At 32.4% G+C, this 14,493-nt stretch overlaps 2 protein-coding genes across 2 annotated transcripts in view; both read right to left on the minus strand.

Moving 5' to 3' along the window:
- Window positions 1-304: 304 nt before the first annotated feature.
- On the minus strand, window positions 305-9,790 carry LOC109860276 (putative glycerol kinase 5). Its single transcript, XM_020439259.1, has 12 exons — window positions 9,278-9,790; window positions 5,268-5,361; window positions 3,522-3,621; window positions 3,256-3,415; window positions 2,948-3,062; window positions 2,623-2,816; window positions 2,417-2,543; window positions 2,231-2,335; window positions 2,031-2,125; window positions 1,685-1,848; window positions 1,392-1,525; window positions 305-1,070 (listed from the first exon to the last, which is right to left on the minus strand). The coding sequence occupies exons 1-12, from the start codon at window positions 9,371-9,373 to the stop codon at window positions 928-930; spliced, it is 1,527 nt and encodes a 508-aa protein (XP_020294848.1). The 5' UTR covers window positions 9,374-9,790; the 3' UTR covers window positions 305-927.
- A 3,149-nt stretch (window positions 9,791-12,939) lies between these two features.
- LOC109860277 overlaps window positions 12,940-14,493 on the minus strand; it is a 2,693-nt gene continuing 1,139 nt past the window's right edge. Inside the window, exons 2-3 of the mRNA XM_020439261.1 lie at window positions 14,017-14,349; window positions 12,940-13,727 (exon numbers count right to left, since the gene is read on the minus strand). Of these exons, the coding sequence (XP_020294850.1) occupies window positions 13,386-13,727; window positions 14,017-14,349 (675 nt within the window). The 3' untranslated portion in view covers window positions 12,940-13,385. The remainder of the gene's footprint in view (window positions 13,728-14,016; window positions 14,350-14,493) is intronic.

Below are 14,493 nucleotides of genomic sequence, written 5' to 3' on the forward strand. Positions count from 1 at the left end.
TTTTGTACATGTTACTAAAACAATAGTAGCAACTTACAATATAAAGAAGAATATTTTCCACAATTTAGTAAGCAAGATAATAGCAGCTTGACAACTAATCCCGTGTCACAACTAGCCCCGGTCTCCCCTATACATAATGTTTGTTTTTTATTGCAGATAAAGTAGCGTGATACGATTTGACATTGACACTATTAGAACGTTAAGAGAGGCTTTCAATTTGATTGAGAATTACATTGAACCATCACACATGTTGACACAACAGATATGTAGGAATATAAAATATATATATATATATATATATATATATATATATATATATATATTTGTATTAAACATGTTTGCGTAATTTAACTTAAACGGAAAGCGTTAAATCGTTAACGATGTTGGTTATCAAGACAGCGGTTGTTTCAACAAGCGACAAATATTATTATATACATATGACTTGTAAGCAGCGTTCAAAACTTTTCTATATATTTTGCTTTCACCTGCGATCAACGGTTTAATAATTTGAAAAGAGAAGAAATTTTCAGAGACGAGTCTCGAAGGTTTCCTCGACGAAACGATTTGTCAATCGGCACTAGACACCCGGTATTGCTCATTGTAATAATCATTTAATAACTTAAATATATCGCCTCATATATCAAAGTTTTATTTTATTTCTTATATTTATTTATTTCTCACAAATTCACTTCCGCCTCCAGATATGATATATACAAACAACAAAACTATTATACTTTAACGTAAAGTATGATGATTAATATTATAATATTATAATTAGACAAATTCTTTTAACGCTAATTTTCAATCTTCAACAATGATTGATCAGTATTTCAATATAAAAATGTATAAAAATTTATTGTAGAAACATTAAGAATTTCTAATATCGAGAAAACAAATAACTTGGTCCCTTATATTTAAAACTGTTTGTCAGTACCATTTTTTAAAGCGCTCTACCGCGCGTTTCCACTGGTCAAATGCTTTTTGACAAGATGATCGCGATGTTTTGTCTGGCTTGAATATTCTATCTATTTGGCGAAGTTTCGACACTTCTTCTCTACTTTTCCACAAACCTGCAATTAAAACAATATATTTTACGACAAGAAAGAAAAAATATAATTATTTATATTTATATGTTATATACATATTTACGTATTAAATAAATACAAAATATAAAAATTAAGTATCTTATCTGTTTTAAATTAAATAAAAGAAAGCAGTAAAAATATGTACAGTTAAATTCGACTTTTCCAGGTATTTAGAAAAAAAACATTAGTATAATTTTAAAACTATTAAATAATAAAATATAAAAGAGAAGAATAAACTCATGTGTAATACACATATATGTGTATTACACATGAGTACATATAAGAATACTTAAAAATTTTTCGTACCACATTGTAAACCAGCTAAGAAAGCTACTCCTAAGATAGACATTTCAACAGATACCGAACGTTCAACTTCCAATTCCGTTAAATTAGCCAGTGATTGCATGATAAAATCGTTTTTGGAAACTCCGCCATCGATTCTACAAGAGAAAATGATATATTTGCATAATTAATTAATAGTTAAAAAGTTTTAAATTTGAGCTTAAAGTTAATATAAAACAACTTTTTTCCTTTAGAACATAAAAAATATTTCTTTTCTGCTTTTAGTTTCATCTTTATTTTTATGTAATTCTGTTTACCTTAACTTCCGATAAGAAAAGTCCGTTTCTTTACGTAGACATTCGTGTAGTAATTGTGTCCTGAAAACAAGACTCTCCAGTAAAGATCGAATAATATGCTCTTTTCTTGTAGTTGGTTTTAATCCTAAGAAACCAGTTGCAGCTGTATAATCATTAATAGGAGCCTAAAAAAGAAGATAAATGTATACTGTATTTATACAATATACATATGTTGTCTGGTTCAGTTTGATTTACATGCAATACAAATATTATCTAAAACTTTTAAATATCACATGTCGATATCTTTTTTAAGAACAACGTTTTAGTTTTTATGTAAAGTTAAAAATTGCGTTTACCGCTAAAGTACCTGCAATCCGCTGAAAGCTGGAACAAAATATACTCCATCGTTGTCATTAACCGAATTAGCCATATCAGATGTTTCACAAACATCATTCACGATTCCTGCAGTTGTGATTGAAGTCAGCATATAAAAGAATTTTATTTAAAAATACAAATATAAAACAAACTTGCAAATTTGCAAAAAACAGTTTAACACTCGATGAATACCTAGCGACTTAGCCCATTCGAGAAGTATACCAGTGTCGCTTGAACACCCTTCTACGATATATACAATTTCTTTTCCAATTTGCCATCCGACAACAGGATAAAGTCCTATAAAAAATTTTCTAGAGAAATATTTACAACTTGAAAAAAATTACAATAGATGTGCAATATGAATTTGCGAAAACTTACCAGCAACAGATCCGTGTGGAATCCGTCCTGTATTGACGTTTAGAAAAGTGCCTGTGCCCATGGTGATCTTAAGATCACCGGGATTAAAGCATCCTGAACCAAATAAAGATGCTGACTGATCGGCCATCTAATTTTGTGGATTATTATTAAAACGATAAATGCGTCTAATATGATCCCGAACCTCTAGTCAAACTAGAGCAACTCACCGAGCAACAAATAGGAATTTCAGTTCCGAACAAATCTTTGGGAGTGACTCCAAAGTCGCCTATTGTGTCTACAACTTCTGGAAGAATGTTGCGGGGTATTTTCAGCAGATTTAACGCCCAATCGGCCCATTGCATTGTAAATGGATCGAATATACCAGTGCCGGAAGCGCACGAAGCATCCATCACATGTTTTCCTTTATTGTAAATACATCAGACCGCGTCAGATCATTATGCAATATATCACATCTCGGGTTTTACATGGATTTTTTTCGGACTTTTAAATTATAATTATAGCAATGAAAGATGAGAGAGAAATTATTTCAACCTGTTAATTTGTACAAAAGCCAACAATCCACGCCACCGAATGCCGCTTCTCCGTTAGCGACGGCTTCTCGTAGTGCCGGTATATTTTGAAGAGCCCAAACTAGTTTCATGGTAACCTGCGCGGACATAAAATCAAATCAAGTTAGACAAAAACTCTGCGAAGACTGTGAAAATCCTCGCAAAAAGTTTTTGTCTCAAAGCCGCGATTTAGATCTGATAATACAATTTTTTAAACTAATAATATATAATTTTTGTTAATATATACAATTTTTTATTAATGGAAATAATCCAACTGACAAACATGCCGACCTCCATGTTCATGAATTTCAATACGCTGCCGCATAAAAATCGCTGATTTCTAGTAAGCATATATAAAATATGCGAAGCCATTCGCAATCCTTTCATTGTCAGTGACTGATTCCATTCGTCGGCCAGTTTGGCCGCTCGTTGATCTTTCCATGTTATAAATCTGGAAACGACAACAACATATTAGTGAGATCACAAAGTCCACGTATCTTTGACGTTCTTCGTTTCGTTTTTTTTTTTTTTTTTTTTTTTGTTGATATTGTTCTTACTTGTGATAATGTTTACCAGTTTTTAAGTCCCACGTAATAAAACTGGCACGCTGTGACGAAATTCCAAGAGAAACGATAGACTTTGGATCAATGCCGCTCTCTGAAATCATAAACGAAGCGAATATCGATCTTTTCTTCACAATAATTACGACACAAAACAGGCAACAAACTGAACGTAAAAAATATAATGTCATAGGCGGCGAGACTTTTATTTATTCTGTTCTTCTTATTTTTCTCCATTTGTTCAAAACAACTTTTTGCGTACAAACGTAATAAGTGTGATTATTATCTCGAGAGTTACTTCACTAGATACTTCGAATATAAAATGTCTAGTTTCACCGCTTATGAAGTTAGTTTAACTTAGAACAGAAATAAAAAAACTTTTCTGTTTGACTGATTAAACATGTAGATAAGAGCTAAAAATGTGATCAACAAAACGAAATTCGGCGAAACAATATGCAAACAAGCGATTAATTGCATCAAATGCAGATGCAAATGGCGTGATTTCTTACTTTTGATGGATCCTATTGGTGTCACTTCGCTTTACTTTTCGGTGGACTTTTCTAGAACAGATCGAAATTCACACACACACACACACACTCACAGAAATGAGGTTTGGCACACATTTAATGGGTAGCCGAAGATTCAATTCAAGCCGACGCTGCTTTTCCCGTCTAATATCGTCAAAGAATTCAAATTTTTATTAAATACAAATTTCATTGTTATCAAATAAAAAATATGTTTGATATAGATTTCAATATTTTTCATTTTTTCAAGAAAGAGATATTTCTTATGAACGACAGCAGTATGTCGCTCTTCTTTAGTTGTATACAATATTATACGTAACTAAGTTTTTATAATATTTTATATATAATAATAATAGTTTATAAATATATATACATATATAATAATAGTTTATAAATAGTTAATATTTTGTATAATGATTCTCATGTAAACATACCCTGATAGAAAACCATTAACAAAATTATGTGACAAAATCTTGCACTAAAATTGTAATTTGCAATTATACAGATATATTTTAGGAAATAGATGTAAAAACATTGATCTTTTATAAAAAATATTTGTAGTTTGCAAAATTACTTTCCAAATACTATTTTTTTCAAAAGAATAACGATATGGCAAATCATCTTAGCAGTATATTTGCAAAATTAATTTTAAAAAGAAATTGTCCAATAATTGAGAAAAAAACTTCAGTTATGTGATGTTTAAAATATGTAGAAATATAATTGCATATGAACAAATCAACTTAATTCATATATGTACTTAAGAAAATGCATAACGACTCTTTCGCAATTTTTGACAAATATTATTTACAAACTTTTATCTCGACAAAACTGTTGCGTTACGGCGAATCATCTTAGTGCAATTATTACAAAATCGTCGTTATTCATAATGCCATTTTTGTGCAATATTTTCACAATTTGCCTATTAGGGTGATCAACGCAAAGATCGAGCACGCGACTCAAAACTGAAACTTCGAGTGTCTACTACAAATGCGTGAAACCAAAATTCTCTGCGTTTATCTATTCCAGATTGTAAATTGCGGAAGAGATTTTTGCTGGGATGATAATATTATCTTATTTTTTATGTTTCTTGTTGCACAAGTAGATATGTGCATGTGTTAAGCTCTCACTCATAGGTATGCATTTTGCCTATCATCATTTACAAAAAGACAAAAATTTATCAGATAATCTGCGATCATGATAGTAAAAACAAAAATCTTACCATCTAATGTATTCTTGATTACTTTTATTATTCCCTGCCAAAGACGATCAGGATCTATTTCTACAAAACCAGGACTTGGATAAATCAGTTCTACCTAAATTGAAAAAACAATATTATCATTATACATATTGTAAATGCATATTTTTGGATATAATTATTAGCCCGTAATAAAGAAAAAATATTAAAACAGAAGTGGCAAATGTTTATAAAAACGGACCCAGCCCGATGACTTTGATATATGTTGTCAAGAATATATCCCTGAGTAACAATCAAAAGGTTTGCCTTCTCTCTATCGTTTTATTTAAACAATCAAAAGGTTTTAGCCGTTGTTCATTGTTCATTAAAAAAGTTATGAAAACAAATCAAATTTCTGAATTGAACTTTCGATTTTTGACACCATGTACTTCAAATATACATTGTGTCAAAAAACGAAAAGTAAATATTTTGTTTGTATCACACGCTATCGTATACGTAGGTAGAAGGAGAACTCCGCCGCCTGCACCGCTTCTCAGAAAAATCTCATTCACTCTTAAGGACGTTCTCCGACTACAGTGGTTAGCAACCTAAATACAGTGGTTAGCAACCTAAAATATCTCTTCTCATGAGTAAGTTTGTATTGCTGTAACAAAGTTAAGTTGAGCTATTCAGCACTGCTAAGACCCGCTTACTCTGCGCAGAAGTTCAAAAATAGCTGCAGAACACAGCGCACATAAATCCAGCAAAACAAAACAAAAGACCAAAAAAAAAAAAAAAAGCTACAGTTTGAAAACAAAGGTTGCTTGCCTTTATTATTCAAAATCGTATTTTAATTAAGACACTCTCCGCTACCACATACTTGTTTTTAAAAAAAATCCTACAAAAAATGTCGTCAGTAACTTTAAAAAACCCCACTTCACAAAGGCTCAGCATAGAAAATCTATGTTAAACATTGAAACTTAAATCTTCCATATTTTGGAATTGAACATTGCTACCCCTATTATCCAAAAAGGCTACGTATAAATAAGATCATAAACTATGTATATCGCAAACTTAAAGAAAATCCTAGGAAAATCAATAATTCGGAGAACGTCCTTAAGAGGATGCTGAACCCACGAAGAAAGAGTAAGAAGATCGAACTCCGTGATACAAAAGTGGTCCCGATTTTTACGGTTCACTGGGAGGGAATCCGCTCAAGGGAATAGGTTTTTACAAGATAGATAGGTAACAAGATAGATTACATACACTAAACGTGTACATGTGTTAGTTGTGTACATGCACAGTTTTGCAAATGGCGTCCAACCGTAAAAACCTATTCCCTTGAGCGGATTCCCTCCCAATGAACCGTAAAAATCGGGACCACTTTTTCCATTCGCGCGCTATCAAGTTCGATCTCCTTACTCTTACTTCGTGGCTGAACCAGCGGTTTGCTGCTACGCTGTCTAGTAGGTAATGCCCTCTATAAGGATAGACGTATATCTCTTTTCTTGTCTTTCGTTCGGTTTGCCCGTCTGATAGTGGTGGGGATATGCACACGTACGCGACTGTCTGCTTGTGTGCGTATCCTGCCTACTATCGTATGTGCTTCATTAGAAGAACTAACTATTCTCGTAAACTAGACAATAAAAATCACATTCTGATTGTTCCATTATATTCTTTTATATCATCCGCTTATCGCTCTGGTGCCTGTATATTTATACAATGTTTAGAAATTGTTTAAAAATAGCAAAATATGATCAAGTGATAATAGGACAATGTAATTTTTGGTACTTTTTAGACCAAAAAGCACCAGACCGACAAGTGTTTCTTTACGTTCTTTATTTCTGGAAAAGCGTTTTTCATTTGATACAGTAAATAATGAGATTAGTCCGATCTACTAAAATGACGTATCCCGTCGATATAACAGGACGGTTCAGCATTCTCTTAATGCGTTCATTTGGGCGCTCACCCGCTTTGAGCGTCAGTCTATCTTTGTTCTATATTTAAACAACAATAAAGACAAACTGACGCTTAAAGCGCGTAAGCGTCCAAAGTAAATGCAGCCTTAATAATACTGTAGTACTTAATAGTACTGTAGTAAGGTTGGGTTAAGTTAGGTTTTTTCGAAGGAGTGCACGGGAAGAGACTTTGCCCTCTCCATCTGTGGGGGAAAAAGTCCTCCTTGCCTACACTCTTACAAGACAAACATAGTGAATGTTTTTTCTTTTTTTTTTTTTAAATAATGAGCAGCCCATACAACATTTCTTGCGTGCGAGGCTTGCGCGCGTTAAATATGTAAATCTTGTATGTTTGCCTGAATTATGTGTTTGCGAATATATTTCATCGCGCACACGCATGCACGGAATAAAAAATGATGTTGAATCAAGTATCAGTTTTTTTTTTAATATATCTTGTTGATGCAACATCAAATATTATTGCACACAGCAGATAATTGCTTTATGAATCTAGACATTAAATTAATCGCGTATGTAATTGAATGAACTATTTGTTTTTGTGGCCCGTGACAACACGAACATAGTGAGTGTTTCTTCTTTTGTTTTTTTAAATAATGAGCACCCCATACAACATTTCTTGCGTGCGAGGCTTGCGCGCGTTAAATATGTAAATCTTGTATGTTTGCCTGAATTATGTGTTTGCGAATATATTTCATCGCGCACACGCATGCACGGAATAAAAAATGATGTTGAATCAAGTATCAGTTTTTTTTTTAATATATCTTGTTGATGCAACATCAAATATTATTGCACACAGCAGATAATTGCTTTATGAATCTAGACATTAAATTAATCGCGTATGTAATTGAATGAACTATTTGTTTTTGTGGCCCGTGACAACACGAACATAGTGAGTGTTTCTTCTTTTGTTTTTTTAAATAATGAGCACCCCATACAACATTTCTTGCGTGCAAGGTTTGCGCGCGTTAAATATGTCTCCTTAAATAAATATGTTTGCCTGAATTTGTGAATATATTTCATCGCGCACACGTGTGCACGGAAAAAAAAAAGATGGAATCTGAGTGGAATCTGCTGCAAAGTGCTGATTAGAACTGCGTGGCATATTGCTGGCATACTGCTATCATTTGGCTATCTGGGTAGTACATGTAGACAGTATACGTAATTTTGATACAACTTTTTAGAATCATAAACTTTTTCATGAAGAGCGAGCGATGAAAATGCTAAAATCTTTCGATTGTTATTCATGAACATGTTCTTGAGAACATATGTCAAGATCAAGGTCATCGAGGCTGGATCTGTTTTTCTAAACATTTACTTCATGCAAATGTAGATGTGTAATATTATTGTTATAGGAAATATGTAAAAAAATAAGTAAATATTATAGGAAATGTAAAGTAACAATTAATTGAAAACTTACTTTCTAGATTTGTATATTTCATTTATTTATATATCTCATATTTATTTATATATCTCATATGTGCGTTACGCAAGCTGCAAGTATAATGATTCTACAAGCGCGTTGGAAATTAATGACGTAAACAAGAAAAACATCGTGAATCAAGTCTGATATTTTTACAACGCCTAAACATGTAATAAATATGTTCAATACGTAATCTACTTGCAATCTTGCACAAGTCATTACGTAAATAACACGAATATACGTAACTTTTATGTGTAATTCAGTATTTTTATGTTTTATATAATTTTATTTATATATATTTCATTTATATATATTTTATTTACTTGAACATAGAGTTTTACGATATTGTGACAATATTAATAGTGACAGTGTGATAACGAGTAAAACAATTCGTGTCATATTGTCTAAAAAAAAACGTTATCTTCAGCAATGATAATTTTTGCGCAAAAGATATATCATTATATTCGAGAGTAAAAAAAATTGTCAATACATTACAATTTTAAATATGTTCCTTCTTACTCTAAAAGATTCATAAAAAAATTTTAATCCTATATTAAAATGTTTTACATATTTATATTTGCGATTTGAGTCATTTGAATAAATCCGTTGTTTAATAAACCGAATAATGAGTTATGGTAATTAGTCGCGCAACTACAAACCTTCTCTGCCGATAAAGCAATTGTAGTCGCATTTTCGTCCAGAAGGTGAAAGCGAATTGTAGTAGTACCAACATCAAGCGCTGCTACGTACTTCATTTTACTAAGATACTTCGTCTTTTCTCTCTCTCTCTCTCTCTCTGTTTTGTTTTTCTTCTTCTTTTATGTGTTCCCTTCTCTCTCCTAGGGAATTTAAAAGAAATTCTTTTGCCTACGCGCGTCACGCACTCACATACCGCGACAATCGCGTGTAGTTAAACCGATTAACTGTTGACTAAAGTATTAAATAAAATACTCCGTGCAAATTCTGTCTTAAGTTACCAGCAACAGAAAAAACGAGCAAAACACTCCACGCGCGATAACAAAAAGACAATAACGACACGTTCGACAATCAGCTCTGAGGTTTCGAAATCGTGCTTGTCGGTTCGCTTATCACGACTCGACTGCTTCATCACGCATGCTCTGGTAAGAGGTTTTATCGAAACTCAGACGTAGTCTCTACGTCTATATCGAAACTTCGCTTGCACGCGTCGTGTCATAAAATATTGTCCCCCAACTGTACTCCGCTGCGGACGCAACATTGAGTGGGGGTATCACGATGGATTGGAGCGTAAGATATTCATTCAGTTTGTTTTCGCTTAGCGCAAAGGAGACATATATCGCTGTGAAGCATTGTCAAACTTATTCAGCACTTATTCTCAGGCACAATTCTTCTTGTTTGACGCGATTATCCAATCAATATAGTCTGATTAACGGAAGCCATAACTGCATATACTGTATGTACTATATGTCACGACTACTTGCGATCGATGTTACTTAAACTATTCTACAGTTGAAGAGACGTTACACATAAAACAAAAACGGGGTCAAATAGAATTACGCGCAAGAAAAATTTACTTTAAATTAAGTAATTTATAAATAAAGCGTGTCAAATAAAAATGATAACATAGGTGATAATATTTAGGATATAGAGAGATTTTATTTTTTTCAAGTACTTGATATTTAATTGTTGCGTGACACTCATCATGTTTGTTTGAAGCACGTACCATACACGTTACATCATACCCCGGTAAAAAATGTTGCATATATACTTATACACAAATTAAAATAATTATATCTAATTATGCAAATTTATATGCCGAATATGTCCAATACAATTTTATACACGGAGAATTTCTTTTTTTAAGAGAATGGCTTCAGAGATATTCCATATCAAATTACAAAATAACTCTATTAGTATCATGTTAGATACAAAAAAAATTATATAAAACTATATTTTTACTATTTTTTAAAAAATTTTTGATATATAATCATATATACTTATACACAAATTAAACTTATTATATCTAATTATGCAAATTTATATATATATATATATATATATATATATATATATACCGAATATGTTCATACAATTTTGTACATGAAAAATTTTTTACTGGACGTGTGTATAATTGACGTGCTTAAAAATAATATCTCTCTAGAAATTGTAAGATATCAGCTGTGCGGCGGCGCCACATACCGGGTGGCCGCGATCGACGACTAACGCGCATATTGCTGCGCTGTCATGTGATTGCCGAAATCACGTGAAAAATGTGTGATAAAAAGGGCTCGAGAAAATCGTCGAGCGAGAGGTGTGCCGGCGAAGGATCGGGAGACTCGGGTTAAAACCGGCGAACTGATCAGTCGTAAAAATAAGTCGTTGCGTCGAAGTCGAAATATTCGAGTCGGGATAATCTTAGTCGAATCGTCGTTGCACGTTGCCGTTGTCGTATTGTATCAAATTATTCTTTTCTAATAAATTATATTAAACCTGTAAAGGAAATAAGCGTGTGAGATTGATTTATTCAGTTGATTGTAATTTGAAACATTTATTGTCGTTGTCGTGCCGTGAGCCCTGTTGCCCTTAGATGGTGTCGTGAAAACACAGGTGACTTTGAGTCAGTGTGTGAGTTTGTCGGTCGTGTCGTGTTGACGAGTTTATTGTGTCGAACTCAAATTATAAACCGTCGTGTCAAACATTTCGAACAATCGAGTATTAAAGAAAACGAATTTTTAATTCTACGAACTTTCAAAATAATCTTTAAAAGCAAGTTTTGAAATACAAAAGATATTAACAAACAATTATTGTTTATTCTGTCAATGCTATTTTATGTGTAACAATAGATGTTTAACAAGTTTATCTTACATACAAGACAAGTTTTTCACACAATATTATTGTGTTTACGCTTTTAAGATGAGATGTTAAAAGTGTGTTTGCACATTGGGCACTTTAAGCCTCTTGCACAATGGAAGAAATAGCGATAGCGATAGAAATATAACACTAGTTTTCAAGAGTTTATATTTATAAATAACGATAGGAACAGCGGAATCTAACATACAAAAATACACATGTATCAATGCAGATTAGTAAACGGAATAAGCAATAGCGATAAATTTTCCGACGAGCTGGAATTCTGTGTCTATTATTTATCGCTATCACTATTCCCTCGCATTGTGCAAGAGGCTTTAAGCGTCAGTCCGTTTGCTTTGCTCTTTGAATGAGGAGAATAAAAATAGACTGACAATCACAAAAGCTTGAGGATTCAAAGCTAACGTACTCTTACTGTGCGACATATTTCTTACATATTTTTTTTATCTACTTCAAAACTTAATTTCTGCTAATAATTTAATACAATATTATAATATATGCGTTTTTTCCGCAGACTCTTGAGATTTCATATTATGACAATTCTTGTCATTGTCACATAACTCGTCATCCGAATAGTTTTGCTGACTCTCGCAATTTGGCTTACTAGAGTATCTATCATTAAACACAAAAGTTCCAGTTACGAGTATTGACACACCCGCCAAGATGATCCACATACTCAGTTCTATTGCGATCTAAAAGAAATGACAGCCAATTTTCAGTTAAAAATAAATAAATAAAATATATGACAAGTCAAGATTTGATAAAACTACGTGTATAATAGATTTAAATATGTTTGGAAAAATAAATTTCTTCATCTCTTACCTCAACAATCGCTTTTAACATTTCTACTGCATATTTTCTTGCAGAGATCCATTTCCAAATCGTAAATGGCAATAATACAAGAAGCAGTAAGAGTTCGAGTACATACAAGACACTTACAGAAACGATTTTGTTTATCACAAATATATCCTGTACCTTTTTATACATGCTGGTGCATTAACCGCACGAAAAGATTAAATAAATAAATTATTTCAAATATATGCATATTATCACTTATTTTTTACTTAATGATGCAGTGATATTTAATACACGAAGAATAGGTTAAGAAATAAAAAGATCTAAGAATTATTTTACTCACATAATTAATAATTTTTTTATAGTTTATTTCTGACATAATTTATCTTCTAGCGTGGTTGTAACTTTTTGCATAGATGTTCTTTAGAATTATTAATTATTCTTTGTCGACCGAAAATTTGGAAATCAAACAAATGTTAAGAGAAAATTGCCTATAACATGTGCGTGTTGTATTGTCTATTTAGCAGAGCTACCAATTTGCGAGTTTCACTTGTTTTTTCATGACTCAACGCCAGAAGAACTTTATACTTAGAGAAGTATATGACAACTCTTTGATATTCTGATATTCCGATTAGATGTAGTTAATAAAATGGAAAAGCATTCTTGAAAAACATAAATATTTATGTGATATTAAAGCAAATTATTTATTGCAAAAAGCGTGCTAGATACATATCGCAATAGTAATATTGAACGCATAAATCTGTATCTGCGTACAGTTTTGTCTAATAAAACGGAATATTAAAATCTCTATATATTTTTACTCTTTAAAATTAATTATCTAATTCCACTATACATATAAAACAATACTTTTTGGTATTGCAATCGTAGTCATGGAGTTGTAACGTAATACATAAATAAAACACTAGTTGTAATATTTGTTATCAACAGACTTCAATTACGTCATTTAAAACTAGAAAAAAAATAAAGCATTTATTTTCTAATGTTCAAATAATTATCTTCCAATTTCGAGCTAACAATGTTTGGAAGTGTTTTGCCAAAAAATTCCGGTTTCTTCAAAATTGACGTTTTCAACAAAATTGTGTCGAGTACATTTGTGATAAGGAATTAATAGATTGCTGATTTATAATTGCAAGGTTGCGACACGTGGTTTTTGTGCGCTACGTTTCTCGCGTGCTTCCGTCTTTGTCTGGCAGCCACTTGTTGTCTATAAACGAATAGCGGCCTGAAGACTTTCGCGTCCTGCGCCTCCATATCTTCCGTTTCGCTCGCGACTTTTTCTTCGATCTTATTCTCAGTTCCTGTTTGAACGGATCTTCTTATTCTGACATTTTCGTTATCATTTCGCGATGTTGTCCCAAGTTGATAACGATCCGCGTTTGACGATAACACCCTTTCGACAAAGCCATTACTTTCTACGATATTTTTCGGCATTCCGTAGGCTTCCACCTGTACAATACGATACAATATAGTTTTATCTGTTGAACTAATAAATAGTTGTAAAAACAAAATAATAAAACAGTAATTATTTAGTTTATATTAGATTCGTTACATTAATTAATATTAATAAATATTTTGCACTTACATACAATTAGAATCTATATTAAAAATTATTTATTTTGAAAAATTTCTCTCCTTAATCGTCAAATGTTTACACGCTCAAACAAATTGTTATAATAAGAATTGTTAATCTTACGACATTTTTATGTTGATCAATCAAATTGCAGATCTTATTTACCAATCGGCCACTTTTCGGAACGTTATCGATGCGGTTCTCCCCGATTCTCTCGATAACGCCGTTATCCCGGAAGCGTTTCTTCGGCAACCCATAGGCGTGAATGCCTGGTTTATCCTCCTCGCTGGAATCTATACGAATTCTGTGCACTTTACCATCGAATCCAGTCTGATTGAAAATTTGCATCCGCTTGATGTTCTTTCCATTATCCAGAGATTTGCCTGACGGCGCGCAATCAGGTTCGTCGATCGATCGAACCGTCGAGCTCGATGCGTCGTTCACGCGTTCTCGAACACGCGCCGTGCTCCAACTTAACGAAATAGTCAGTAACAATAACTAAAAAATAATCAATTATCAGTTAAATAATCACGAGTACGTACAATAAATATATTAGCTTTGATAATATTTTAAGTAAAAGTTATAAATTTTGTTTGAACAAAACCGGATTTTAAAGTTTTGTGAGAAAAAAACAAATAAAAT

This window comes from Pseudomyrmex gracilis, unplaced genomic scaffold (genome assembly GCF_002006095.1).
Source record: "Pseudomyrmex gracilis isolate BER0280 unplaced genomic scaffold, ASM200609v1 scaffold_358, whole genome shotgun sequence".
Classification (NCBI taxonomy): Eukaryota; Metazoa; Arthropoda; class Insecta; order Hymenoptera; family Formicidae; genus Pseudomyrmex; species Pseudomyrmex gracilis.